This window comes from Melopsittacus undulatus, chromosome 12, assembly GCF_012275295.1.
Source record: "Melopsittacus undulatus isolate bMelUnd1 chromosome 12, bMelUnd1.mat.Z, whole genome shotgun sequence".
NCBI lineage: Eukaryota > Metazoa > Chordata > Aves > Psittaciformes > Psittaculidae > Melopsittacus > Melopsittacus undulatus.
The window spans coordinates 2,748,310-2,773,475 of NC_047538.1; the positions used below are offsets into that span (position 1 = coordinate 2,748,310).

The 25,166-nt window shown below is 52.6% G+C and overlaps 1 protein-coding gene across 3 annotated transcripts; it reads right to left on the bottom strand.

Annotated features, from left to right (window-relative positions):
* Nucleotides 1-866: 866 nt before the first annotated feature.
* ARHGEF10L (Rho guanine nucleotide exchange factor 10 like) lies at nucleotides 867-25,161 on the bottom strand. 3 transcript variants are annotated; one of them, XM_034068642.1, is made up of 28 exons: nucleotides 24,682-25,161; nucleotides 23,760-23,868; nucleotides 18,530-18,614; nucleotides 18,091-18,255; nucleotides 17,931-17,958; nucleotides 17,430-17,515; nucleotides 17,235-17,315; nucleotides 16,774-16,964; nucleotides 15,047-15,155; nucleotides 13,040-13,146; nucleotides 12,763-12,840; nucleotides 12,511-12,690; nucleotides 11,695-11,811; nucleotides 11,515-11,607; nucleotides 11,105-11,278; nucleotides 10,356-10,501; nucleotides 9,575-9,759; nucleotides 9,363-9,478; nucleotides 9,051-9,178; nucleotides 8,868-8,968; nucleotides 7,715-7,833; nucleotides 7,357-7,443; nucleotides 7,011-7,240; nucleotides 6,768-6,922; nucleotides 5,229-5,374; nucleotides 3,581-3,755; nucleotides 1,982-2,104; nucleotides 867-1,896 (listed from the first exon to the last, which is right to left on the bottom strand). In XM_034068642.1, the coding sequence occupies exons 3-28, from the start codon at nucleotides 18,564-18,566 to the stop codon at nucleotides 1,412-1,414; spliced, it is 3,642 nt and encodes a 1,213-aa protein (XP_033924533.1). In that variant the 5' UTR covers nucleotides 18,567-18,614; nucleotides 23,760-23,868; nucleotides 24,682-25,161; the 3' UTR covers nucleotides 867-1,411. The 3 variants fall into 3 exon arrangements, with proteins under 3 accessions (XP_033924533.1, XP_033924534.1, XP_033924535.1); XM_034068643.1 differs by having other exon boundaries at nucleotides 16,774-16,949; nucleotides 24,682-25,159; XM_034068644.1 differs by lacking the exons at nucleotides 15,047-15,155; nucleotides 16,774-16,964; nucleotides 17,235-17,315; ... (4 more) ...; nucleotides 23,760-23,868; nucleotides 24,682-25,161 and adding an exon at nucleotides 13,562-13,837.
* Between the last annotated feature and the right edge of the window lie 5 nt (nucleotides 25,162-25,166).

The window sequence follows — 25,166 nt, forward strand, 5'->3', positions numbered from 1 at the left end:
TCCCCTTGCTAAATCAAGTGCAAACTCCATGGTTTGCATTCCATACAGCACTGCAATAAATATGTATGTATTTAACTCTGCAATTGCAATCGCAGAGCATGAAAACTCCCCTACCATGCCACAGGTTGATATCCCTTGAGAACCAGCTGCTTTCCCACACACCAACCCCAAAGGTACCAAAATTGCAAAGGAAAAGAGGAAAAACAGATGGGAAAAGGCACCAGCTCCTTACGACCCTTCCCATGGGCATCACGGATGCTGACGAGGATACTCACGATCCTTCGGCCACAACCATGGTCCAGAGCTTTCAGCACCCAATTTGTGCTGGTTCATGCAGCCTGAGATGGGGGGAAGCTTAATCAGAAATGACTTTAAGGGCAAAGAAAGAAAACCCCAGCAAAGCACATTTGATGGCTAATTAGAAAACGACTGAGATCGGTGCAAGGCGGATAATCTTGGTTCCCTGGCAGCAGGAGCCACGCGGTCCCATTTCAAGGTTGAGCAGTCAGGAATATCAATCTGATAATTGTAATGCTACAAATGAAAATCAAATTGAAGCCAGTTAGAGGATGGCATTATAAATTGATTTAGTCCTCAGACAAGTTTCCACCTCCCTGGCCCTGGCTTTCTCCACTATGGATGGAGAGAACTCTGGGTACCACAGATGGAGGTGATGGGGTACATCTTTCTCCCCATTTTCCCCTCTATCCCACACCATTTCTGGAGGGGGAAAAAAAAGGAGGAATTTGGGGATTTCCTATTGATATTTAGCTCCAAGGATCTGCAAATCCTCAAATGTGAACATCTGAACAAGCCCCTGTGATGCTGTCACCAAAACAAGAGTAAGAAAACGTTTGCACCAAAAGCACTGCAAGGAACACGCTGATTCCTATAGGATTTATTTCCACGCTCCCAACATTTCCTTTCCTCTGGAAGCCACATGTACTCAGCTCCCAAAAGCAAGGGATTTCTAACAAATATCCTCAATTCACAGTCAAAAAAATGCCTATTTCAGCAACAGCCCCCATTTTGGCGCAACCAGCACCCACTGAGTGCTCCCACCACTATTTCTGCATCTCCAAGTGCCCCAATATATACAGATTCTGTCTTTATACAGGTAATAATATACATCATATTTATATATATTTATATAGAGAGATATTCACACACAGACACACAGACGCCTTCGGCTGAAGAACCGGCACCTCCAAAGCCTGCAGGGAGGTCACCGTTCCCACCATTAAAAACTCCCCTTCCAGAGCTGGATTTTTGGGGGAAAAAAGCCCATTTTTCAGTTTTTTTCCTCTTTAAAAAACATCCAGGGTGATGCCCCCAGGGCAGGACCACCCCCGGCAGCTTTTGGGTGGCTTTTTGAGGTAGGTGCCAGGTGGAGGGGGCAGGTCCTGGTGTGCTATAGCATCAATGGGACCTGCCAGATGAGCAGGGTGCTGTCAGCATCGCTGCCCCGGAGCGGCGATTCGGCATTGAAGTTACGGTAACCCCGGCCCCCTGAGATGATGGCCACAGAGGAGATCTCCTTGCGGGGGGTGTCACGGGCACAGGGTCTGCTCCGCACCCACACATCAGGGTCATCGGCCATCTCATAGATGGAGCCATCCTCCTCGGTGTGTGCCGGCGTGCCACCGACCGGCGCTTCCCGCACGGACAGCAGCTGCCCCGGGAGGTGGGATGTGGATCGGAGGCGATACTGTAATAAAATCCCTTTTTTCCTCATTTCCCGAGGAGGGGGCCCATCCAATTCCGGGGGTTTCTCTTCCTCACCCTCCTCTTCCTCCTCTTGGTCACCCTTCAGCACATCAGGTGCCAACGTGCTCAGTGCCACCGCTAAGAACTCCACGGGGCCACCGTGCCCGTTGAGGGACACCATGCCTTTTCCTGCCAACGAGAAGAGGGAGGTTGCTAAAAAACAAGCCCTTGAATCAGGTTGTACCCATGTCGGGTGGGTTGTTTGGGTGCTCACCAGTGATTTTGGGGATGCCCTCCAAGCGAGGCACGGGCAGCAGCACAATGATGCCTTGGTCAGTGCCGACCCAAAGCGAACCCTGGCAGATGAGGAGGCTGGTGACACGGACGTGTTTGTGACCTGTGGGGATAAAAAGGAGGATGAGGGATGTCTTTACAGCAGCATCTTCCCAAATAACCCATCACCAATGGGTTCTTCATGGGGAACATACTAAAGAGCCCCTTAAAACCAAGCAGCACCTTTGGATGAAGGTCTTCACACCAAGGAGAGTGCTACAGGTATAGATAAATCAAAAGAAGAGGAGGAAAATAATACAGCAAGGTTTCTAATGGCAAATGAATATTTTATTGCCAGGACTTAACGCTGCCCGGCGTCAGAGCAATCCATCTGTGGAGATGCAACTCTGGTTGTTCTGGGAGGACTTTATTAATGACCTGTCGAGTTAAAAAGGATGAGGGAGAGCAAGTTCAAAAGCGCATTAATAGCAGCGTGCACTCGCCCAGCAAGAAAAGGAAGTGATAAATATTTTAACATGCCCTAAAAAGCAAGAGGAAAAGTGACTGTACAGGAGTATCGTGCTCCTAACTAATTACACAATCATGGAGCTGGAACAAGGAGGGAGACAAGCTTGTGAGCCCGGCGGGGGTGAAAGCAGGATGCGTGGATGCAGCTGGGAGATGGTGCTGGATGGTAGGTTAAAGATAATAGGGGTGCTCAGGGCAATGGCAGTGGGGTTTGTGCAGGGATAGTGTGCAAGGATGCAGGAATGCATGTATGGGTGCAAGGATGCACGTATGAATGCAAGGATGCACACATAGGGATGAAGATGGGGCAAGGCTACATGCAAGGATGCACACGTAGTCTAATGATGGGGTGTGTGGATGCATGAAGGGTGCAAAGATAGGGTGCATGGTTGCACACACATGTGCAAGGATAAGGTGCACAGAGAGAAGCAAAGATGGGGTGCAAGGATGTATCCTTAGGGATGAAGATGGGGCAAGGCTACATGCAAGGATGCACACAGTCTAAAGCTCAGGTGCACAGATGAAGGCAAGGGTGCAAAGATGGAACGCTTGGATGCACACACACTTGCAAGGATGGGGTGCAAGAGTAAGGTGCATGCACAGGAGCAATGATGGGATGCATGGATGCCCACATGGGGATGGAGATGGGTGCAAGGGTGCACATACAGTGCAAAGATCCAGGCAAGGATGCCCCCAAGTGCAAAAGAGGGGGCACAAGGATGCAAGATGGGATGCATGGATGCACACACATGTGCAAGCATGGGGTGCACAGATGCAATGATGGGACACACCCACATGTGCAAGGGTGGGATGTATGGATAAGATGCGTGGAAGCACGGGTGCAGACAGGACTCATGGATGTACACATGGGTGCAAAGATGCCACCAGCTCCCCCTGCAGTCAATGAGGGGAGACCTCACTGGTCCAAGCTTTACACCATTAACCAGATCAGTTCCTTGCACAGTTCCTCTGCAATCCAGCACAGCCAGAAAGCAAAGCAACACTTCTATGGGGTGATACCCCAGTATGCCCATTCATTGCAATTAAGAGCCAGAGGGAAAGGGGAGCTCACCGGGGAGGACAAAGGTGGTCCTGGTGGCAATGTTGATCTCCTGCAGATGCTCCAGTGTCTCAGTGTGGAAGAGGCGGATGGAGGAGCCCGAGGAAAAAGCCATCCAGACGCCGCTGCCTGCCTTGATCATGTGTGTCACACTGGCCTCTGTGTCCGGATGGGCCTCAAAGGTTTGCTGCCAATGGGGAATTGCAAACAGGGAATCAAAGGGTTGTTCCCTAAAATCGCTGCTGGTTTGGGCTGTCTCCAGCTTTAGGGCTGCAAAGCTGCATGGGGAGGGGTCCAGAGTGACTTTGAGGTCCCATCCTGCCTCACCAGCTCTGATTTGGCCAAGGACACTGAAAGCAGCCCATCTCCAAACCCTTCTTGGGTGATTCTGGGATGAGGACACAGCCTTTCCCACCCCTCCAGGGTTGGTTTCTTCTTAAAAGATTAATTTGCCAGACTAAATGTATTTGTAAAACCCAACCCAAGATGGGATGGGACCTTCCTGCTTCCATCATCCCTGGAGACATTCCAGGCCAGCCTGGATGTGGTTCTGGGCAACCTGGTCCAGATGAAGATATCCCTGCTCTTTGGACTGGATGAGCTTTGAAGGTCCCTTCCAACCCAAACTATTCCATGATTCAAACCCCAAAAGTCAGGGATCAAAGGCTCAGCCCCTCCACAAGAGCTATGTGGGGATCTCAGACTGATCCATCTGCTTCCCAAGCTCCCTGCCTGAGCATCTCCCTGTCAGACAGGATACTGCCTGCAGGAAAACCACCTTTTCTACATCAAAAATGCCCCCCTGCTGCAGCCTGGGCAGGATGGAGGGATTGACCATTGTAAAACCTCGCATCAAAGAATTGAATCACTGGGGGGGAAACCTACATGGAGAGACTTCACCTTCCTCTCTCCTATGGCTTTGAGACTTGGGTTTGCTTCAGGATTTAAAAGCAGGAGCAAAACCAGGAGCTGGCATTGATCCCCTGGACCCAGCATAGAGCATCCCTCTCCCCACCAAATCCTGCCCCAAACAGGGGTGAACAGACATCTTTAAGACATCTTAAAGTCTCTATTCCTACTTGTTCCCCACCCCACATGGGATTTACCCCCTGACGGCTTATTCCCAAGTCACCAATCCCATCCAGGCAGATCCAAGACCCTATTCCCCAGCTCTCCATCAAATACTATTTACTCCTTCCCCCTTCCCTAGTTTTGCCTCCCCCCATCACTTTTATTCTGCAGAAATTCCCACCTGTCATAAATAAAGCCAGAGACTGGAAACGAATGCAGCCCTCGATGCATTATTCATCCCCAGCAGCGCCGTTAGGCTGGATTTACGACAGCTAATACATGCAAACTAAATTTGGGCACTAAATGTGAAAATTAAAGGTGGGGGAAAGAGGGTTTTTTAAAGCAAAAAGCAACTATTCAGCATTCCCTGCTTACGCAACTGTGGAAGACGTCTCAGCATCCTCCTTCTATAACCCAGTGTGGGAGGGAAGGGACCCAAAAGTGATGAAAAACAGCCCAAAAAGGTTGGTTTGGGCATCACACATGTAGGGATTGGCCCATGCACATGCACTAACCCAGTGTGACCCCTCAAAGCCATCCTGGTGACCCCACATGGATGTAGCACAGGGGTCCTGCTGATGCTCCCTACCTGGATACGGAGGCTGGTGGCATCGAGGACAGTGACCTGATTGGCACAGCTGGCCCAGAGGGTCTCATCCAGCGTCAGGAGAGCTCGCACGGGGCCAGTACCCACAGCCAGGCGGGTGGGCTGCTCAGCCGGGTCCCACAGCCCCCCTGCAGCAGAGATGAGGGGCATGAAATGATCAGCAAAAGGGAAAAAGCATCTTGGGATGGAGCCGAAACCACCCTCAATGTCCCCAGTGTCACCCAGGATGCCTCCGAGCATCTCAATGCCACAACCAGAAGGATGAGGGGAGTTCAACCCCCCCCAAACTCCTTTGCCCCCATGCAAACAGCTTTTTAGCAGCAAACAACTGGCCACCTGCAACACTTGGGCATGTTCTTTGCTGGAAAAGCCAAAAAATCCTTTTTTCCCCCTTGAATTTAGTTGCTCTTGAAGTGACTCTCCAGAGCCAATTCATCCAGGACCGATGTGGAGTGTCCCTGTGAACAGCATCCAACCTGGATGCGGATGAATTCACCACCACCAGTGGCTGAGCAGCTTCAATAGATAATTGCTCTCATTTTCTTAGTTCCAATGCAGTTTTTCTTTCTCTAAACCCACAAGATCTGAGGGATGAAAGAGCCCTTTTGGGGCGCTCAGACCTCTGCTTTCATCCGCAGGGGGTTGCAACCGAGCCTCCTTTCAGCACATCCCAATTTCCAACGTCAAAACCAGCTATTTTGGGAAAGCTTTTGCCTTCCCAAAAGATGGGGATAAGATTAAAACCTCCACCCCGCAGCCCTGCCTGCCTCTTGCAGCCTCCACTGTGCATTTACACAATCCAGATTAAATGAAAGCCACTTTGATTGGTAGGAAAGGGGATGTGCAGCACCCCAAAATGCAGTTTAAGTGGGTTTACTGGCTTCGGGTTGACTTGGGTGCTGCTCGCTGCAGGTTCTCACAGCTCAAATGAGGGGTTTTGCCCAAAATCAGGCCATTGCAATACAAGATTTGAGGCTCTTTCCTACCCTCTAGCGATGAAGCAAAGGTACTTAACAGCCCAGGAGTCCCTGCGAGCCTTGGCCTGAGCTGGAGCCGGGGAAAACAAACCCAATGTGAAGCTAATAAAGGAGAGGGTTTTAGTGTGGATGGGGGTTGGAAGGGCTCAGTTTATAGCACTAAAAAGGTGGGGGTTCAAAGCCAAAAGCTCTGGGACCTTGTTCATCCCATTGTTAGACTCTGCCTGCAGGCCCCTAGTGCAACCGCCCACCAAGCAAAGCCTTTGCTGTCACATCAAACCCTTACACAATGGCTATTTTCCTCATGTTTTCCCCCAAAACCAAGCCCCTCTTGTATTTATCATGGCAATGCAAAATACCTGGGCTATTATTTACCATGGGCTGCAAAGAGAAATGAAATAGAGGGGAAAACACATTAAAACCTGTGATTTAGCACTGTTTAGCAGCCAGCATCTCTCACTGGCACGAAGAGCCTCCCATTCCCTGTTTTTTGGGTGTCCCATCAAGAAACCTGCTCCAAAAGCACACTCGGAGGTGTCCTCACCATTGCTCCTGGGGTATGCAGCCACGGTCCCATCCTGCAACCCCGCAAACAGGTACTCGGGGCTGTGTCTCAAGCAGAGGATGGGTTGCAGTCCTGGGCTTTTACAGGTCAACAAGCACGGTGTCCCCGTGTCCACGCTGCCATAGACTGCAATGCTGGGGAGGGAACGGGGGAAGATGCAGGAGATCGTATGCTGGTCCTCAAGGTTTGGTGCTGGTGACTGCACCAAAGACATGGGCTCACCTGCCATCCTGTAACCCCAAGCACATGGTGGGATGTGGGGATCCGGGGGGCTGTTCGGTGCTCAGTCGGGGTTCCTGTGTTCCCGATGGATCCCCCTCGTCCAGCTCAGGGATGTACTCCATGCACAGCACCGGTGATGCCACCGGAAAGGACTTCACCGTGCGCGGCACAGCGCGGTTGAGGGAGAAGATCTCCACTTGCCCCCCTGCTCCTTCCTGCCCCCCTCCAACCTGCATGGACCAGGGAAGGGGGGTTAGCACCAGCCACCAGTGCTGCAGAGGGGGTTTGCAGCCAGCACGACCCAAACCCAGCTGGTTTTGCCCCATTTTGGGGTGGTTTTGCTTACCCAGAGGTAGCCCTGCGGCAGTGAGGTGCTAATGGCAGAGAAGCCCAGCAGCGAGGACTGCACCGGGTTGTGCACCGCAGTGCTGAGCTGCAGGAGAGACCAGGATACAGGGGGTGTAGCACCCCAAAATTACCCCAACACATGCAAGGTATCAGTGTGTGCCCCAAAACCTGGGATCCAGCCACAGTGTTTCCAGTTTTCCAGGGTGGATCACAACAACTTCTGCCTTTACAATCAGCATGGCCACCCCCTCCTGCCCATCCATCATGGGATTTCTGCCTTTATGCCCCAAAATACTGGATGTGAAAGGGAAGGAGGTATTGGAGGGGTTGGAGAAGAGGTTGGCCATCATTCTTACCTGCAGATCGAGGGCCTTGGAGAAGGCAGGCATGTGGCAGGACAGGATAGGGCACCAGAAAGGAGCTTTGCTCTTCTTGTCTTCATCAGGACAGAGCCAGCCCGGCTGGTTCTCCTCCCCTGCAACAAGCAAAGGACATCAAGGATGCCCAAGACACCACCCAGCATCCCTTACCTCCCTGATAGGACCCCAAAATGAGTAATTTTATGTGCAGGGCTCTCATCTCCAGCCCCAAATCCCCATCATCTGTGGACCTGGGGTACACCTCACCCCTTTCCATCAACAGCAGGACCCTATAGCAGCACACAGCCAAGCAATCACCCTGAGCAGCAGCTGAAAAATCCCCCAAAACGCAGATAATGTATATGCAAAGGGGGGAAAAAAATCACCCTGATGTGTTTCTTCACATTAGGCTTTAATGTGTTTTTATTTCTAACTCACGGCTGCAGGATTATCCCTGAGGCATCCCAGATTAAAGAAGAAAACAAAAAGCCAAACAACACATAAACTGTTTAAACCAAGAGAATCAAAAATCATTCCAGCCCAGAGGCACCCGAGCACTCAAATAGGATTTCAAAGGATTTATTTTGGTCTCCCATTAAACTTATCTCTCCTTTTTTTGCTGCAGTGGCTGCTGGAGTTAAATAGGAATAGGGATAGGGAAGCAGCAGGAGGGATGGCTCCTCCCTTGCTTATTCATAGAAGCATAGACTGGTTGGAAGGGATCTTAAAGCTCCTCCAGCTCCAACCCCTGCCACAGGCAGGGACCCCTTCCACTGGAGCAGCTGCTCCAAGCCCCTGTGTCCAACCTGGCCTTGAGCACTGCCAGGGATGGGTCAGCCACAAATTCATCCTATTTCATGGGAAACGGGTCACCCTGACACCACTGGCATAAGAGCCAACAGAAATCCATCACTGTGATGCCAAGCTGGAGATGCCACCCAAGAGCAGGAAAACGTGAAGTATTTTGAGCCAGAATGAACCAATCCCCATGATTTACAGTGTGCAAACCCCCCAAATGCTCTATATCGCCTTGCTCTGATTTTTCCCCCCACCCCCTTGGTGCATCTGGAGGCTTGAAGTGATGCAAAGCTCCCCCCAGCTCCCAAATTCGGCTTTCCAAAGCAAGGGTGATGCCCATAGAGCTACTCACGCAGTCCTATCTTGGCCAAGTGCAGGCGGTTCACCCAGGAGATCTTGCTTAAGGGGTTTGGAGTGATGAAGACCACCATGACGCTGATGGGGCGGCCAGATCTGCATAGGGAAAGCATCACAACGTTGACCTTCAGCCTCCTCCTTGGGGGGGGAAGAGCCTACCTATAATCCACAGACTCACTTGTCCGGCTTTCCAGGCAGCAGGAGACGGAGGCGGCACTTGTTGGCGGAGTGGATCTCTTCCTCCTTTACCTTCATCATCCTCTGCAGGGCCAAGCACCAGTCTTGGGCCACTGTCATGTTCAGGTTCTAGGGGAAAAGCCTTAAATGATGGAAGTGCCTTCAAAACAAGCCTGAACCATTCCCAACCTTCCATGGGGCTCAAGAGGATGAAGTGTCCAGCAGTCTCTGAGGAACCACATGGTTCATGCAAAGCATCCAAGCTCCGTTCTACCCAATCCATGAGTTCCACCATGCTTTGGCATGTAGATACCTGGTAGGTGCCATGCAAGGTGCTGATGAGAAGGGTAATCTGCTCCACCACTGCCAGATCCTTCTGCAGGTCCTGCAGCTCCTGGAAGAGCCGTGGTGGCCCCAGGTAGACTTTATCTTGGGTGAAGAAACAGAGAAATGAGGTCCATGATGGATGCTGCATCCCACCCCATGGAAACCAGCCCAACACCGGCTCAAAGGATGGGTGCTCACTGTGTGAAGCCTGCCCGGCCGGAGCGTGCTTCTTGGCACCAGCGTTGTGGATGACAACGTTGTCCTTGTCATAGGCACCACTCTCCTGTCCCACCTCCACCACCTGCACCTGCGGGAGGGCCGTGCTCCACTTCACCACGTATTTGGGACCCAGGGGCACCAGGCTGCTGATTTCCAGTTGGCCTCTGCCAAGGGAGAATGCAGAGATACATGTAAGTAAACCAACAGACACCATGGCTCATCCTGAAAGCCCTCACATAATGCACTGTGCAAGCCAAGCCCCATTTGCAACCCCACACCATGCCTGAACCCCCAAACGTGGGGCACGCAACCACAGCAGACCACGCTCAGCACCTACCCTGGGTTCACCGGCCTGGAAGAGGGGAAAAATGATTAATAAAGAGATATTATGGGGAACTCAAAGGTTTCCCCCCTCTGCAGCATCAAGCCCTGAGGTACCAGCAAACCCCACACCAGCTCCAGGACCCCACAGCATCAGGGGATGGAGGCTTTGTGTGGAGGTATGCCAAAAATGGGGGGCAAACAACCCCCAAACCAAGTGGGTTTCCCCTTCAGAACAAGGTTTGACATGGTTTAGCAATGGTCTTGGTGGTCCCTGGGGTAATGGTTGGACTTGATGATCTTAAAGGTCTTTTCCAACCTGGTCGATGCTGTGCTGGTGATGTGAGGTGGTTTTACAAGTCCTTTGGGCAGTGCTAGGAAAACCCATGTTGGTGGCTTTGCAAAGTGATTCTGGGGGTCTGGGGCCACCAGCACGTACTTGAAGTTGATGTTGGCGCAGACCAGCATGTCGTTGAGCAGGAAAACCTTCCTCTCCTTGGACTTGATGAGCTGCCCGCGGTCCCCATACACCGTCTCCGTCAGCGTCTCACAGAGCAGGAGCTGCCGCTGCCCCGAGCTCAGGAGCTGCAAAGGGGATGGAGGGTCAGCCCAGGGGCTCTTGCAAGCCTCCTGCCCCACATTTGGGTTGCCTTTCCCTTATTGCAAGGGTTTACCTCCAACCAGGAGCATGCACATCCCTAAGCTCCCCAGGGATGGCTGTGCAACATGCTCTGAAGCCACAAGATGCCAAACCCCTTTGCACCCTGGATGTCCAACCACCAAGAGAGCAGAGCCATGAAAGACCAACATAGCCCTTTTTGCAGCCTCTCTTGAGTCTCCCTTCAACCCCAACCCTAAATCCTGATGCCAGGATGAGCTCCACGGGTGCCTCGCTGTGGTTTTTGCACCAGGGCAGTCCCCAGCTCAGGATGTGTCGCAATAGCTTCATTTAGGGGATTTCTACTCCAGCAACGGTTGCAAAACCAAGCAGCTGGTCCTTGCTTTTCCCTGGAGAGGAATTTCCCTCCCCCAACATCAAGATTCACTTGAGCTCAACATCCTGCTGGAGAAAACAGGGATCCCGGCTTCCTGAAGCCCCCGACATGGAAAGTGGAAGCAGTAAAACTCAACCACCAGCTCCAAAATCGACCCAGCAGGAGGATGAGGAGGTGAGGCTGAAGGACTCACCTTATTGAGGCTGCTGCGGTCACTGATGCTCTTGCTCAGCTGCTGGATTTCAGCAACTTGGTCAGCCAAGCGCTTCTGCTCATTGAGCTTCTCTGCCAACGTCTCCAGCTCGGTGAGGGCCAGTTGGAGGGACAAGCGGTCTGCGTGGCCCTTGGGGGTGTTCTTCAGCATGTCCTGCAGCAGGGAAAGGATGGGGGACAAAAGCCACGCCAGGAAAATCAGCCCTGTTGAGGATGCGATGACTGGAAGTGCCTTCAGCACCTCCAAAATCAAAGCTTGGGAGATGATCCTTGGGATGGTCCCCGAAGGTACAACCAAGCTGCCAACCCCAAAACATACCCCTTGCTAAACCCTTTCTCACAGCACCCAGGCTGCAAAGCAGGATGCGTGCAGGAACTCATCAGCCATACCTGCAGGAGCAGGATGAACTGAGGGAACCTCTGGATGGGCTTCACCATCAGCCCATAGAGCGTGACCCGGTCGGCGCTGGCCATCTGCCTCTTCTGCAGGGAGGAAAAGGCAATAGAGAAGAGCTGTCACCAATAACGGTGCCCAGCAGCACCGTGCACCCACGTGTGGGTCCTGCTGACCTTGAGGAAGTCAAGGAAGGCGGGTTTGGTGAGACAAGCCTTCTTGATGAGGGACATGGCAGTGGTGAAGTTGTTGACATAGTCACTGTAGACATCCAGCACCATTGACTTGGAGAACTGGGGAGAGGGAGGAGAGCAGTGATAACGTGGGGCTCCCTCAGAAATGGGGGTTGGAAAAGTAGGGGATTCTCATCTATTTTTGGACTGAGACCAGAGGAGAGTAACAGAGGTGATGGGATGGAGCAGCTCTGCTCTGGAGCCAGGCTGAGAGAGCTGGGCTGGGGCAGCCTGGACAAGAGAAGGCTCCTGAAGGGGAGACCTGAGAGCAGCTCCAGTGCCTAAAGGGGCTGCAGGAAAGCTGGAGAGGGGCTTGGGACAAGGGCCTGTAGGGACAGGCCAAGGGGAATGGCTTGAACCTGCCCAAGGGGAGACTGAGATGAGCTCTTAGGCAGAAGCTGTTCCCTGTGAGGGTGCTGAGGCGCTGGCACAGGGTGCCCAGAGAAGCTGTGGCTGCCCCATCCCTGGCAGTGTTCAAGGCCAGGTTGGACACAGGGGCTTGGAGCAGCTGCTCCAGTGGAAGGGGTCCCTGCCCGTGGCAGGGGTTGGGGCTGGAGGAGCTTTAAGGGCCCTCCCAGCACAAAACATTATATATATATATATATATATATATATAATCATGTACACAAACATGATGCTGAGGATGCTGGTAGTACCCCACGTTGCAACTGCATCCCTTAAACCCTGGAACCCATCCCGCTATCATTGAGAGCGGTCCAGGGGGAGGTTTAGCAGTGCTCCCCCAACCCTCTCTCCTACCGAGGCCACAAAGAGGTCCCCGATCTTCTCTGCTGAGTCCCACTCAGCCACACGGGAGGCGAGGGCGATCTGGAACATGGAGTGGCACTGCAGGATCTCCTTCAGGCGGAAAAACACCACCTGGCACTTCCTAGCACTCAGCACCTTCGGCTCCATCTCCATCAGTGGGTTCCTGTAATCCTGTGGGAGACATCGGTGCATCAGCATCCCTGAACCCCTGTGCTCCCCATCCCAAACAAGGGGTTCTCCCACCTGCAGGATGCGTTTCAGGGAGTCGACATAGCTCCGCTCGCTCTGCACGATGGAGCCCAGGATGTGCCTCCGGACCACCTACAACAACAGTGGGGCTCAGCCCCAAACAATAGATTGGAAGAGGGGCCATATGGGCACAGTGCCCTGCAGAAGTGCTGACACAGCAGCATCTCTCTCTGCTGACTTGCCCTTTCCCTGGTTGCTCAATCATGGGACCAAGGGGAAGCTGTGGTTCCCCCGCCCCCCCCCCCAAACCTCCAACCCGCCCCACACAGACCTGCTGTGGGCTCAGCCCCTCGGGCATGGGGCCCAGCTCCGGTGGTGGGTGCTTCATGTCAGATACGGTGACCTCCAGGAAACCCGTGTCCTCCTCCTCCGAATCTCCTGCAGGGAAAACACCCACAACCACACACCAAATCAACCCTGTTTTAGCTTGTTTTGGGGTCTAAAGTAAAGCCTGCAGCCCCATGAGCTGCTTGGCTGGGGATGCGGCCGGGTTTGGAGCTGTGATTGGAGATGGATCCAGCGTCCTTCCAGCATCGCGTGTCCCTACTGTCACCGGACACCAGCATGAGTCAGGCTGAGAGCAGGCACCGAACCAGCTCCCTGCAGGGAGGGGACCAAAAGGCTCCTTGTCCCCAAAAAGCCACCCTGGATGTGGGAAAAGCGCCCCCATCCTCGCTCCAAGGGTGGGTGCAAGCAAGGAAAAGAGAGGGGGAAAGGAGCCGAGAGCAGCACGCAGGAGGAAACAGGGAAGGCAAGAGGTGGGTGCCTGGTGCCCGGTGCAGGGACCCCTTACCCGAGGCCGAAGCAGCAGAGGAGGAGGAGGGTGAGCGGGCCAGGCCGGCATCACAGTACAGGGACGGGCGCTTCTTCCACATGGCCGCAACCGGCCGGCCCGGCCCCATCCCGGAGCCTATAAATAACCGGTAACGGGGACGAGCAGGCTGGAGGGGAGGGCGCTGGTGCCGGGTGACCTTTTTCCTTCCCTAATTTTGGCAGGGAGGATCACTGCCCTCGGCTGCACAGAGATCCTGCTCTGCAGCTACCTGGGAGGGGGCTGGGCTCTGCTCCCAAGGAACAAGGGATGGGACAAGAGGAAACGGCCTCAAGCTGCACCAGGGCAGCTTTAGATGGAGCTGAGGAACAATTCCTGCCCCAGAGGGTGCTCAGGCATTGGAACAGGCTGCCCAGGGCAGGGCTGCAGTCACTGTCCCTGCAAGTGTTCATGTAGGCTTCCAGCATCTGAAGGGGGCTACAAGGATGCTGGAGAGGGTCTCTTCATCAGGGACTGGAGCAACAGGACAAGGGGTGATGGGTTCAAAGTGAAACAGGGAAGTTCAGGTTGGAGATAAGGCAGAAGCTGTTCCCTGTGAGGGTGCTGAGGCACTGGCACAGGGTGCCCAGAGAAGCTGTGGCTGCCCCATCCCTGGCAGTGTTCAAGGCCAGGTTGGACACAGGGGCTTGGAGCAGCTGCTCCAGTGGAAGGGGTCCCTGCCCGTGGCAGGGGTTGGAACTGGAGGAGCTTTAAGGTCCTTTCTAACTCTAAACTATGATTCTAAACCATGCAGACGAGGCCCTTAGTGACATGGTTTAGTGCTAGACTTGGTCCTGGGGTTAAGGCTGGACTCGATGATCTCAAAGGTCTTTTCCAACCTTATTGACTCTATGATTCTGATTCTCCCCATTTCCATGCCCTGGGGACAGAACATTCCCATGCTCTGCAGCACTCTGGGGGCAAGATGCTCTCCAGCATCCCGGGGCCACCAAAAGCATTCCAGCTAAGCCACGTTGGGGCCATGCAGCAAGGCTGGGACACACACACCGGATCCCCCGGGCAGCCCCAGCCGAGCCATGAGGCTGCCCATCAGGATCCTACCTCCCCTGTGATGCTCCAGGGAGACCCTTGAGCTCCGGCGGTGCTTTTCCGCCTCCACCACCCTCCTCCTCCGCTCCCCATCCCCTACACAACAGCAGGAGGGTTAGGAAAACACTCCCAAAAATCAGGGTTTGAGGGCACATCCTGCTCTGTGTCCAAAGGGGGCACCCATGGGTGCTGTGTGGAGGGGTCACTGCCTTGCTCCTAAAAGGACAAGGGTGTTTGGAGCGAGACAAACCAACCAAGCTTGCACAGGGATGCAAGGAGTGAGAAGATATCAAGCTTAAAATGCCCAGAACAGATCAGCAAAGATGAAAGCAATAGGATTTGTAATGCGTTTTAAGAAAATACCCTCAAAAAGAGTTTTTTGGCTCTCAAAAGCCAGGGGAGGGTTTTCCCAATTACCTGGTGCTTCTTTCCGGTGCAGGAATGTCACCTTCCTCATCACTGCGATCTTGGTCTTCTCCAGACCATCCTTGGTGCCACTTTTGGCTGCTTTCATCAGCTGGGTCATCTAGGTTAGGGGATGAGAGGGAGCACGAGGCTTGAGGCAGCTCCAGAACCCCATTTTAGGTATGGGTACAGTGGCATCCCTTTGGGAACATCCCCTCTGAGCATCATTCCTCATTTCAGGTCCAGAGACAGTGGTACCATCCTCCTGGGGACATTCCCACTGAGCATAATCCCCCATTTCAGGTTTGGATACAGCAGTACCATCCCTTTGGTGACATCCCCTCCGAGCATCATCCCCATTTTGGGTTCAGATACAGTGGTACCATCCTCCTGGATACATCCCCACTGAGCATTGTCCCTCATTTTGAGTCTTGATGCAGTTGTTACCATTACTTTGGGGACAACCTTTCCGAGCATCATCCTCATTTTGGATTCAGATACAGTGGTACCATCCTCCTGGGAACATCCCCTCTGAGCATCATCCCCATTTTCCCATGCAGCCCAATGGGGAGGAAGATGAGGCATGTGGCTGAGGAAGGAGGATGGCTCCAGCATCTCTCCTCCCTCTGCAGGGGCACAACTGCAAGCAAGCAGGCATGGGCAAAGCATGAGCATGCAGCAAAAGCAAAGAGGAGGGAGGGAAGGGAGGCACAAGTGCATCCATCCCCTTCTCCTGGCTGGGGTTTTATGTGGGAGAGAGCAAAGGCTGGGGGGTTTTGGACTTTCACACCTCAAATCACAGCAGGTGTAGCCCAAGCTGACATCAGTGTCTCCTTCCCAACCCCAAACTGGCCACGAAGTACCAGCCTGGATGGTTTGGAGCTGGGAAAGGCTCAGGAATCTCCTTTCCCACCTGATTTCCACCCTGTATCAGGGGGAAAAAAACCTTCTCAGATCCATCTATCCCACAGGAAACCTCACTTGGTCCAAATGCCCCTTAAAAGAAAAAGACAAACACCCAAAAAGCAAATGGCTTGGGCAGTTGCAAGACAGATGGACATGAGAGGCAGCTCTGTGATGTTTAACTCAATGGTCTCCTCTTCTGGGGGACAAAATGGGATGAACTCAGCCTGGATAATCTCCATGTGGGTGTTTTCCCACCCCTGGGAAGATCTGTAGGACAAGGGACAGAGGAGGGACAGTACCTTCCAATCGTACTTCTGCTTCAGCTCCTGCATGTCTCTCCCCCCAACTCTTAAAGCCAGGATGTCCCTCTTAGTCCTGGCGTATCTCTCCTTTAGTCTATTCAGGTCTGGAGAAAGCTGAGCCCAAAGCAAACCAGGCGGGAGGAGAAGGCAGAGGAGGCAGAGAAGAGATCCAGGTAAGCAGCCAAAACACAAAAAAGAGGAGGAGAAATCATCCCAAAGCAGCACAGTACAGGCAGATCTTCCCAATAATCCAGCTTCGCTCGAGCAGGGAAAGGAGGAAGCGCAGGGAAAGGGCAGCAGCCACGTTCCAGCAGTGCCGGGATGCGAAACCCAAGGGAAAAAGAATAAGGGAAGGAAGAAGAAACAGAAAGAAATGAACCCCCCAAGTTTCAGGCTGGCTTCGGACTGGGTGAGCGGGGGAACCGCAGCATCCTCTGCGTCACCATCAAGCCTGGCTGCTCCGGTGCCTTGACACAGCAAACCCAGGGGAATAGAAGGGAAACAATCACAGTCAATAGAGCCAAGTGTTACCTTGGGCTGGAAGGACGCCCGCTGCTTGGCCGGCTCAGCCTCTGCCTTGGTTTCCTCGCCTGAATCTTCACTGTAGCTCTCGAACTCGCTGGAGCTCCAGCCCAAGTCCTCCCCCAGGCGCGTCCCCTCGCCGCGCTGCACCTCCTCGTAGATCAGGCTGTGCTCCGTCCCCAGGCCTGGCAAACAAACACCTGCTCCTTTTCCATCCAGGAAGGCAATTCCCTCTCCTCAGGGACCCCAAATCCTCAGGGTTTTGCAGCCCCGCTGGGAACGCATCTGCCTTCATCCCTCCCAAACCCCAGTGGTTTGCCCATTGTTATCCCCCTCAGCATCCTCCTTTAGGATGTGCTTCTCCTTCGCAGAGCATGCCTCTGCTTTCCCCGCTGGAAAATGGGCTCGTGGTCCCATGGGAACGCATGGAAAATGAGGAATCAAGTGGAAGGGGATAGGTCTGTCCCTACCATCCTGCTCAGCATCGAGGTTTTCACAGGGGACATCATCGTAGATCACATCATCCACCTCTGGGAACTCGAAGCGCTCACCTTTGGGGGCACAAATCCAACCCCAGAGACTCAGGTCAGCACCCAAGGATCAAACCAGGATGGAGAAACCTCTCCCAGGCCTTGGCAGGCTCCTTTTCCCAGCATTTTTCCCACCTTCGTGGCCGCTTTTCCTCTTCCAGGTCTGGGCACCGATGTGGGGGTCTCCACCAGCCTCCCCATTGCTCACCCCCACTGGCAGCCTGCAGAGAAGGGGTCAGGGAGCCCCTCAGGGTGCAAATCGGGTGCATCCAAGCCCTCACCCCCCATAACCCTCTATCCCTGTTATCGGGGTTCACAGGCACAGGATAAAGCTTGTATTTGTGACTCCCTTCCCAACTGCATGCCTCCTTCATGGATTTGGGGGGGCCTGGGTTGCAGGGTCACAGTAGCTTTTTAAGTAGATCCAAGCATCCCACAGGGGAAAGGCACAAGACCCAAAACCAGCTTTTTTAGTGTCATTTGCTGTGGGGCAGGAGGATGCATCAGCATCAGGGAGCACAGGGAGAGGGTCCCCCCATCCCTGGTGATGTCCTGCCCCTCTTCCTGCACCCCACACATGCTGCAAGCTCTCCTTCCAGCCAAATCTGCATCTTTCTCCCCCAAAACCTCACATACCCTTCCTGGGTCTCCAGCACCAGCCCATCTGCAGAGAGGAAAAGGGAAGAGAAATGGTGTTGGCACCCAGGCTTGCAGCAGTGCCACCCTGGGCATCCAAAGGGGACATGGTGGGGACATTGAGGAACACCCCCCCCCCCCCCGAGCCTGTGGTCCTCACCACCACCAGAGCTGGTTGCACGGCGCCGGCGAGGGGGTGCCCGGAGGACAACTTCACTGCTGGGATCAGCTGTTGAGTCCTCCTCTTCCTCCTCTTCCTCAGTATCCTCAAAGTCAAAGGCTTCACCGAGGTCCTCCTCCCCGTGGGGCAGGGGGCTGGGGGTCTCTGGGGAGAGATGGTCACCTGTGAGCATAAACCTTGTCACTTGTCCCCCTGTGGTGATGCAGCGACAGAGGGATGCAGCAACAGAGGGATGCAGGGGACAGAAAAGAGCATCATCCCCAAAGCATGCAAGATTCAGCAGCTCTTCAAGTTTTTATGATCCCAAAAGTCTCCAATGGGGATGTGGAGGATGCCCCATGGTGATGCACCCTATTTCTGCCCAAACGTGGGTGTCCCCCCACCCAAAATCACCCCAGCTCCCATAGGTTGACAGTACCTACTGCAGGGTGAGGGGACAGCTCAGATGATGCCATAGCGCAGGGGGTCCAGATGCTCCACCTGGGCCCTTCCCTGAGGCTTTCCTGTGGGAGAGAAGGAGAAATGGGTTGAGAGGGAAGATCAACACTCCCAGATTCATCCCTGCAAGAGAAGGCAACACGGGGAGACCACAAGTGTGATGGATCCAGCATCAGCTGCTGCAAAACCTCACAAGGAAGCAGAAGAGTCAGTCCCAGGTCGCAGTTTTCACTGCAAATCCAGCTCTGAGCATCCAGCTTGAAGGCCCTGGAGGCTGGGAAGCGCCACGAATCCTTGGGATCGATGGCTCATCCGCTCCCGTAACCAGAGATGCTCAGCATGAAGGTCACCAAGAGGAAGAGGAAGGACAGAGCTGGGACCCCCATGCCCAAGGGAGGATGCAGTGGAGAGAAATGACCCTGAGAGAGGCTGCAAAGAACCAAACTCTGCTGACTTGTTCCTACTGGAAGCAGCAACTGGTGCACAACGGATGCCACTTCCCTGCTGCACGGAGCCTGACCCCCAGCGACCACTTCTCCCTTGCCTGGATCCTCATTTCCTCTGGGAAGTGGATACAGGGGATGCACAGACCCAGGATGATCCTTAAGAAAAGGATCCATTTATTCCCCCTGTACCAAAACCCCTTAAAGCAAGGAGGGAGGTAGAACACATCCACCCCTGGAAAAGGAGCTGTAAAGCCCTTGCAATCACTGCACATGCACAAGTGATGCTGCAACCCCAATCCCATCCCACTGCAAACCCCCCAAAGCATCAAGCTAAAACTCATCCAACCCTTGCCCAAACATCAAACAAATTCAAGATAAACCTCTTCTTCCCCTCCTTGACCCGTATTACTGCTGCAAACCCTCTTCCAGCCACTTTTGCAATGAGCCCATCGCCTCCACAAACACATTAATAGGGATTTATTTGGGAGAAGGATCTAAGGACACTTATTCTTCCTTCCTCCTTGAATTGCTTTTGCCTGCCCCTCAAAGCAGAAAGCAGGTGGCAGCCAAGGCTGCTCTCAGATGTCATCTAACCCCCTTCCCATGAGTGTGGGAGCAGGCGATTCCCTTCGCCCTCCCTTTCCCAAGCTTCGGGTTTTATCCCTATGGATGCAACACCACCCAAGCCATAAATCCACCACTGTGAGGGGCAATATTCCTGCAGCAGCGCCTCCAAAAAAGAAAGAGCAAAGCAAGTTAAAAGCATCAATAAATGGGTAAAATAAGCCTGGCAGAGAGATTCTGATGGGGTTCATCCAGAAACCAGTTTGCTTACTGGTTTTGTTCACCCTTCCAGTAACACGACGGCTTCTGCATTCAGAGAGGGGAACAGGAGGTCGATGCACAGCCAGGCCCCTGCAGCTCGATCCTGATTTTATCCCACCAGCAGGGCAGGAGAAGGTCACATCCCATTTTGACAGTTGACATAAGCTCCCATCAGCCCAATTTTGTCCCAGGGCTGGTTATTTTCCCTGCTGCTTCCAAGGAGAATCACCAGGATCTCCAAAACAGCCCCATGACCTTTAACTGGGGCTGGCTAAATGGAGAGAAGAAGGGTTATTTGGCATCATTTGTCACAGCAAAAGTGCTATGAGGGGTAGGAACATCCCAGTAGCAAAATGCATCCCATGGGATGGGGTTTGGGGGGGGAAAGCTGGTGAGGAAAAGAGGGTGTCCTACATCAGTGAGATGCTCCAAACCAGGCTGAGATAGCAAAAAGGGGATGCAGAATAATGTGAGAAGGACGTGGGGATGCAATTGTAATCCAAGAAGGATGTCAGGATGTGAGCTCATCCTTGGAAACACGGATTTCAAGCCAGCAGGAGCTGCTGGGTCCTCACCCTGTCGCCAGCAAGCTGGAGGCAGCATCACGAGCCCTGCTTCAGCCCCGTCTCCCTCCCAACCTGGGTGGGGAGGGAAAATAAATAGATCCCGGTCTAAATAAAGCAGGAAAGCAGGAGCAGAGCCCGGCGACCAACAACTACTTGGCTTTACTTTGGTTATATTTAGCCACCACACCAGAGCGACAGGTCCCAACTGGTAGGGATGGGTGCCAGCCCCAAGGAGTCATCCCCCAGGAAAGCATCTTCCCACCAAATCCCCTTTTTCTTTAATATAGGGGCTTCCAAAAGTCAAAACAGACTCAGAAATCCATAAAATCCATAAAACCCATAAAATCACAGCAGGGAAACACAGCAGGATTTACCCTGGGAATCCCTCCTCCTCCTGTCTGCATCCCTGCCACGTTAATCCCTCCTTATAAATAACCCCGGCACTATTTATAAGGGATGGGGGGGAGGGGGGGATAGGAAATAGAAATAAGAATTAGCTCTTTTCTCCCCAAAGTTTCCCCCAACTCCTTATAATTTCTCCAAACAATGATCCCACATCCCAATGGCAGCTTCAAGGCTCATTTCTCCACCTGGATGATTCTCTACCGTCACCTTGGCCAAATAAGAAAATAGGACTAGAGAATATAGGGATAGAGAATATAGGGATAGAGAATATAGGGATAGAGAATATAGGGATAGAGAATATAGGGATAGAGAATATAGGGATACTATTCCAATGATTTCCAGTACACAGGTTGCCAGGGAGAGCCAGAGTAAGGCAGGAATGTTTTCTCCCTAAATCCCAGTCCTTTACATTAATGATTTTAAATGAACCAGCAAATATCTGCTCCAAGGTAAGCTGTTCTCCCAGCCCTAAGTGGGTTTATGCAGCACATTATCTGTGTTCTAAGGGCTAGGTGGTTTCCCAGTTTTCTAAGGAATCAGTTATGGAGATTTGAAGTTGGCACAATGGGAATGTGGGCTCCAATGAAGAAAAGTTATCCTCAATCTTCCAGATTTCCCCAAATTGGGCATTTTGATGTGGTTTGGGTTGGCAGCAATAAGGGATGCCTCAAAAGAGGATGGGAATGAAACAGTAGCAAAATGATGGGGTTTTCCCCCCCAAGATAAGCCAAAAGATGGATTTTTCTCCCCAAAAAAGGGTTTTACCCAGAAAAAAAAGGCAAAAGAGGGAGTTCCCCCTAAAAGAACTCCATGAAAATTCAAGATTCAAGGCAATTCTGTGATTATAGCTGAAAAAAACCCACCAAAAGGCATCATCTTCTAGGCAAAGCTTTTCCTCAACACAGTGTTTCCCCTCTTTCACCTCAAAATGGTTCTTCTGGGCAAATACTCCAACTAAAGATCTAAAACCTGGAAAACTGCCACCATTTTCCTTTGGATTTTCCTTTTCAACATCACTGATGAACCGGAAAAAATCCATCCCTTGCCCAGCTCGTGCCGTGAGTGCAAATGCAGGGGAAAAGGGGGAAAATCAGTAAAAAATCAGAATTATAGCACTTAAATAAGAAAAAAGAGCCCATTCTGCAAGGATTTCTTATCAAGAAACCCCAAAAGCAAGAAAAAGCCTCATTTAGTGCCAACCCCCCCCCCCCCCAGTTTGATGCTTATCCCAATCTCCGCCCTTTAATGCTTGGCAAAGCAGTTGCAAAGTTCACCCAGTGCAAAACTATCCCGGAAAGGAATTTGGAAGGGGAAGAATTTAAACAGAAACAACAACAAATGCATAAAGAAATGGGTTTTTTTTCCCCCATTATTAGTGCTTCTCAAACAATTCCCAACACTTTGGGGTTTGCTTTATTGCAAAGCACCAAGTTAAAACCTTTTGCACCCTTTTAAAGTGATTTGAACTCCTCGAGCTGCTCAGGGGTCACCTTCTCATGGCTGAAAAGAGACCCAAAAACCAGCACCAGGCATTGACACCAACAGATTTGAGATCATGGACCCCACTATTCTTCATTTCTCACCCTGTTTTGCAGACCCCCCCTTCTTGAAATGTCAAATACTGCTTTTTTCACCTTCAAAATGCATTTGTGCCCCCTTTTCTAGGCGTTATTTTGGGGCAAAACCTGCTCTTTGCAACCTGCCATCTCCCTAAACCACATTTAATGCATTAAACCCCCCTTAAAACAGATGGGAAATGATACTGCAGCCACTTCACCCCGTTTGCAACCTTCCAGCAATGCAACCTTTTGCCCCAATGCAACCAATATCCAAACACATCACTAAAAAGGGGGCAATTCCCATGATTTGCTATCAAAATTATCCTGGAGGAAGCTCGAACCTCCCCCCCAGCCCCAAAACTGTGTTTTCCCACAGGTGCAGCAAATCCCAGCTGGGAGAGATTTGCACCCAATGCAGGTTTGGGGTGAAAAAGCCCAGGAATGGGTGTGGAATTGGCGTGATGCAGCAAAAGCCACCTCTTCTCTCCTTATTGCTGCTGCTTTGGGCTTATGTATTTCATAGGAATTTAACAAATATAAGGTATTTCTATATAAAACCATGGCACTGAAGCCCTGGCGGCAGAGGGAAGGCAAAGGGCGACCTCCTCGTCCTGCAAGAGGATGGGAGCCCCTATAGATATGAGGTTTACACATATGGAGACACGGCTTTATGGGAAGCAGGGGAAGGGAAATGGGGTTTTGCTGACCTGGGAAGGCCGAGGCTCCTCCGGCTTTGTATCCGCATCGGCCGAGCAGGCCCCCGGCGGGGAGGCAACGTCAGGGAAAACAAGGAGCAATCCCCCCCGGATGGGGATGGATCCCACAGACCCCTCCAATGGGGTGCCCAGGGTGGGGGACACCCAACCGGTACCCACCCACCCCAGCACCCCCAGATCCCTGCGGCCGAGGGCTCGCAGCCGGATGGGAGCCGCGGTCCAGCGGCTGCACTGAGGGATGCCGGGATTTTGGGCATCTCCCCCCCTCCCTCTCCCTCCCCTCCTTCTCCTTCCCAACCAGCTCTGATTTACATCCCTGGTGTTCCCTATCCTAATAAATAACCCCCAGCAGGATCCAGCCCTGTCCCTGCCTTTTAACCCCTTATATCCCAGCGCAACCCGTTAACCCTCTCCTTGCCGACAGTGCAAAACCAGCCTGGACCAAGGGGGATTTTGCAGCAGGAGCTTCCAAAATTGCCAGAAAAAGAGGATTTTCTCCGGGATATTTTACACCAAAGCCATCAGCTGCAGGGCTCAAAGTCCCAAAATGTGCCTCCACATCCCCATTCAACCGCATTTCTCCCACATCACCAAAAAGAGCCCAAAATACCCTAGATATTAAATGAGTGCAAGGACCCCACACCTGCATGCATTTAAAGGCAACATCCTGGCTACAGAATGCCCCCATCTTACCTATTTCATCGGCGTTTGGGGCTGGTTTTCCCACTGGGAAAGGTGTTTCCCGCTGCTGCCAAGGCCAGCACACCCCAGCTGCTGTTGCCCAGCCCTGCTGAAAACACCCCTGGCAAACACATGCAGGAGCTGTCAGGTTTATTCCAGCTTGGAACCAGCCAAACAAGCCCAGCAGAATAAATAAATAAATAAATAAATATATATATATATATATATATATATATATATATCCCTATATCCCAGTGCCCTTTGCATGACTTGCAGGCAGCCGGAAAAGCCCACCTTTTCCTTTGGGATTGCTGCTGATGGAGGGGCTGAGCCCTGTCAGGAAAACCTCTTTGCCAGCGGGAACAGCACCCCAGGATCATGGTGGAAAGGGCTTTATCCCCCTTATCCCATTATCTGGAAGGGGGAGACCCTCCACAGATCATTTTGGGGGTCTGGGGGGCAGGAAAAGCATCTCAGTGGCAATGATTGATGGAAATTGAAGTGATCAGTTCTGATTTGTCAGGTTGCATTTGAATCATGAATCAAACCCTCCCAAAGGAGCAAGGGGGGGGGGGGGGATTGCACCCCAAAACCAGCTCTGCACAGGCAAAGAAGCAAAGAGCACCCAAAGTGCCCACTCCTTTTGCAGGGAGAAATGCATCCATGGGGTGCAGACAGCAGTGCACCCACAACTCTACATAGGTACCATGTACCTACAGATCCATGCAGATGTACAGGGACTGACCCTCTGGTGAGTCACTGCTGGCTGGCAATGACTCAGGTTGCCACCATGGTTACATTGGCAAAAGGGGTGAGTTTGTGCCCTCACCGAATTAGACCACATCCCCCCCTCCCTGGGACCCTACACCCCCCTCACCAGGATGAACCGATGCACCACGGGGCATCCCCCACCCTGAGCCCCCCAAACACTCACCCTGTGCCCAGCAAAACTGGGATGAAGTTGGGATTTGGGTGCTTGCAGCCGGCGTGTGGGTGCCTGGGAGCACTGACTCAGGCAGGGCTGGGTGCCACTGGCAGCAGGGCTGGGCCACCCTGGGGTGCTGGGAGCTGAAACACCCCCCCCAGAATAAACCCATTCTAAATCAAAGTAGATTAAATATAAACCATCACCATGCAGAGCATCTCCTCTGCGAGCCAAGGGGGCTGGGACCTAAGAGCCCCATCAAACCCCACTTGTGGGACTGCATCCTTGCACCCTGCAAGGATTAAGGGTGCTTTTCCAACTCCTTGCATGGAAGGAATCTCATGCACCTCCTTTTAGCCAAAAGAAGTCCAACTTGGTTTTATGCATCCGCAAAACACCAGGGTTGGAGGTTGTGGGGCTGTAGTCACTCACAGTGATTTATCCCTGCCTACCAAAGGGTACTTCTTGCACCAAGGACCCAGACCTTCACTCCT

Coding starts and splice junctions, on each gene's coding strand:
- ARHGEF10L (XM_034068642.1), bottom strand. CDS start 18,566: ATGGCATCATCTGAGCTGTCCCCTCACCCTGCAGTAG. Junction 15,156..16,773: donor GGGCGTCCTTCCAGCCCAAG/GTAACACTTGGC, acceptor CCCCTAACCTAG/ATGACCCAGCTGATGAAAGC. Junction 8,969..9,050: donor CTGCCTGGAAAGCCGGACAA/GTGAGTCTGTGG, acceptor TTCCCTATGCAG/ATCTGGCCGCCCCATCAGCG.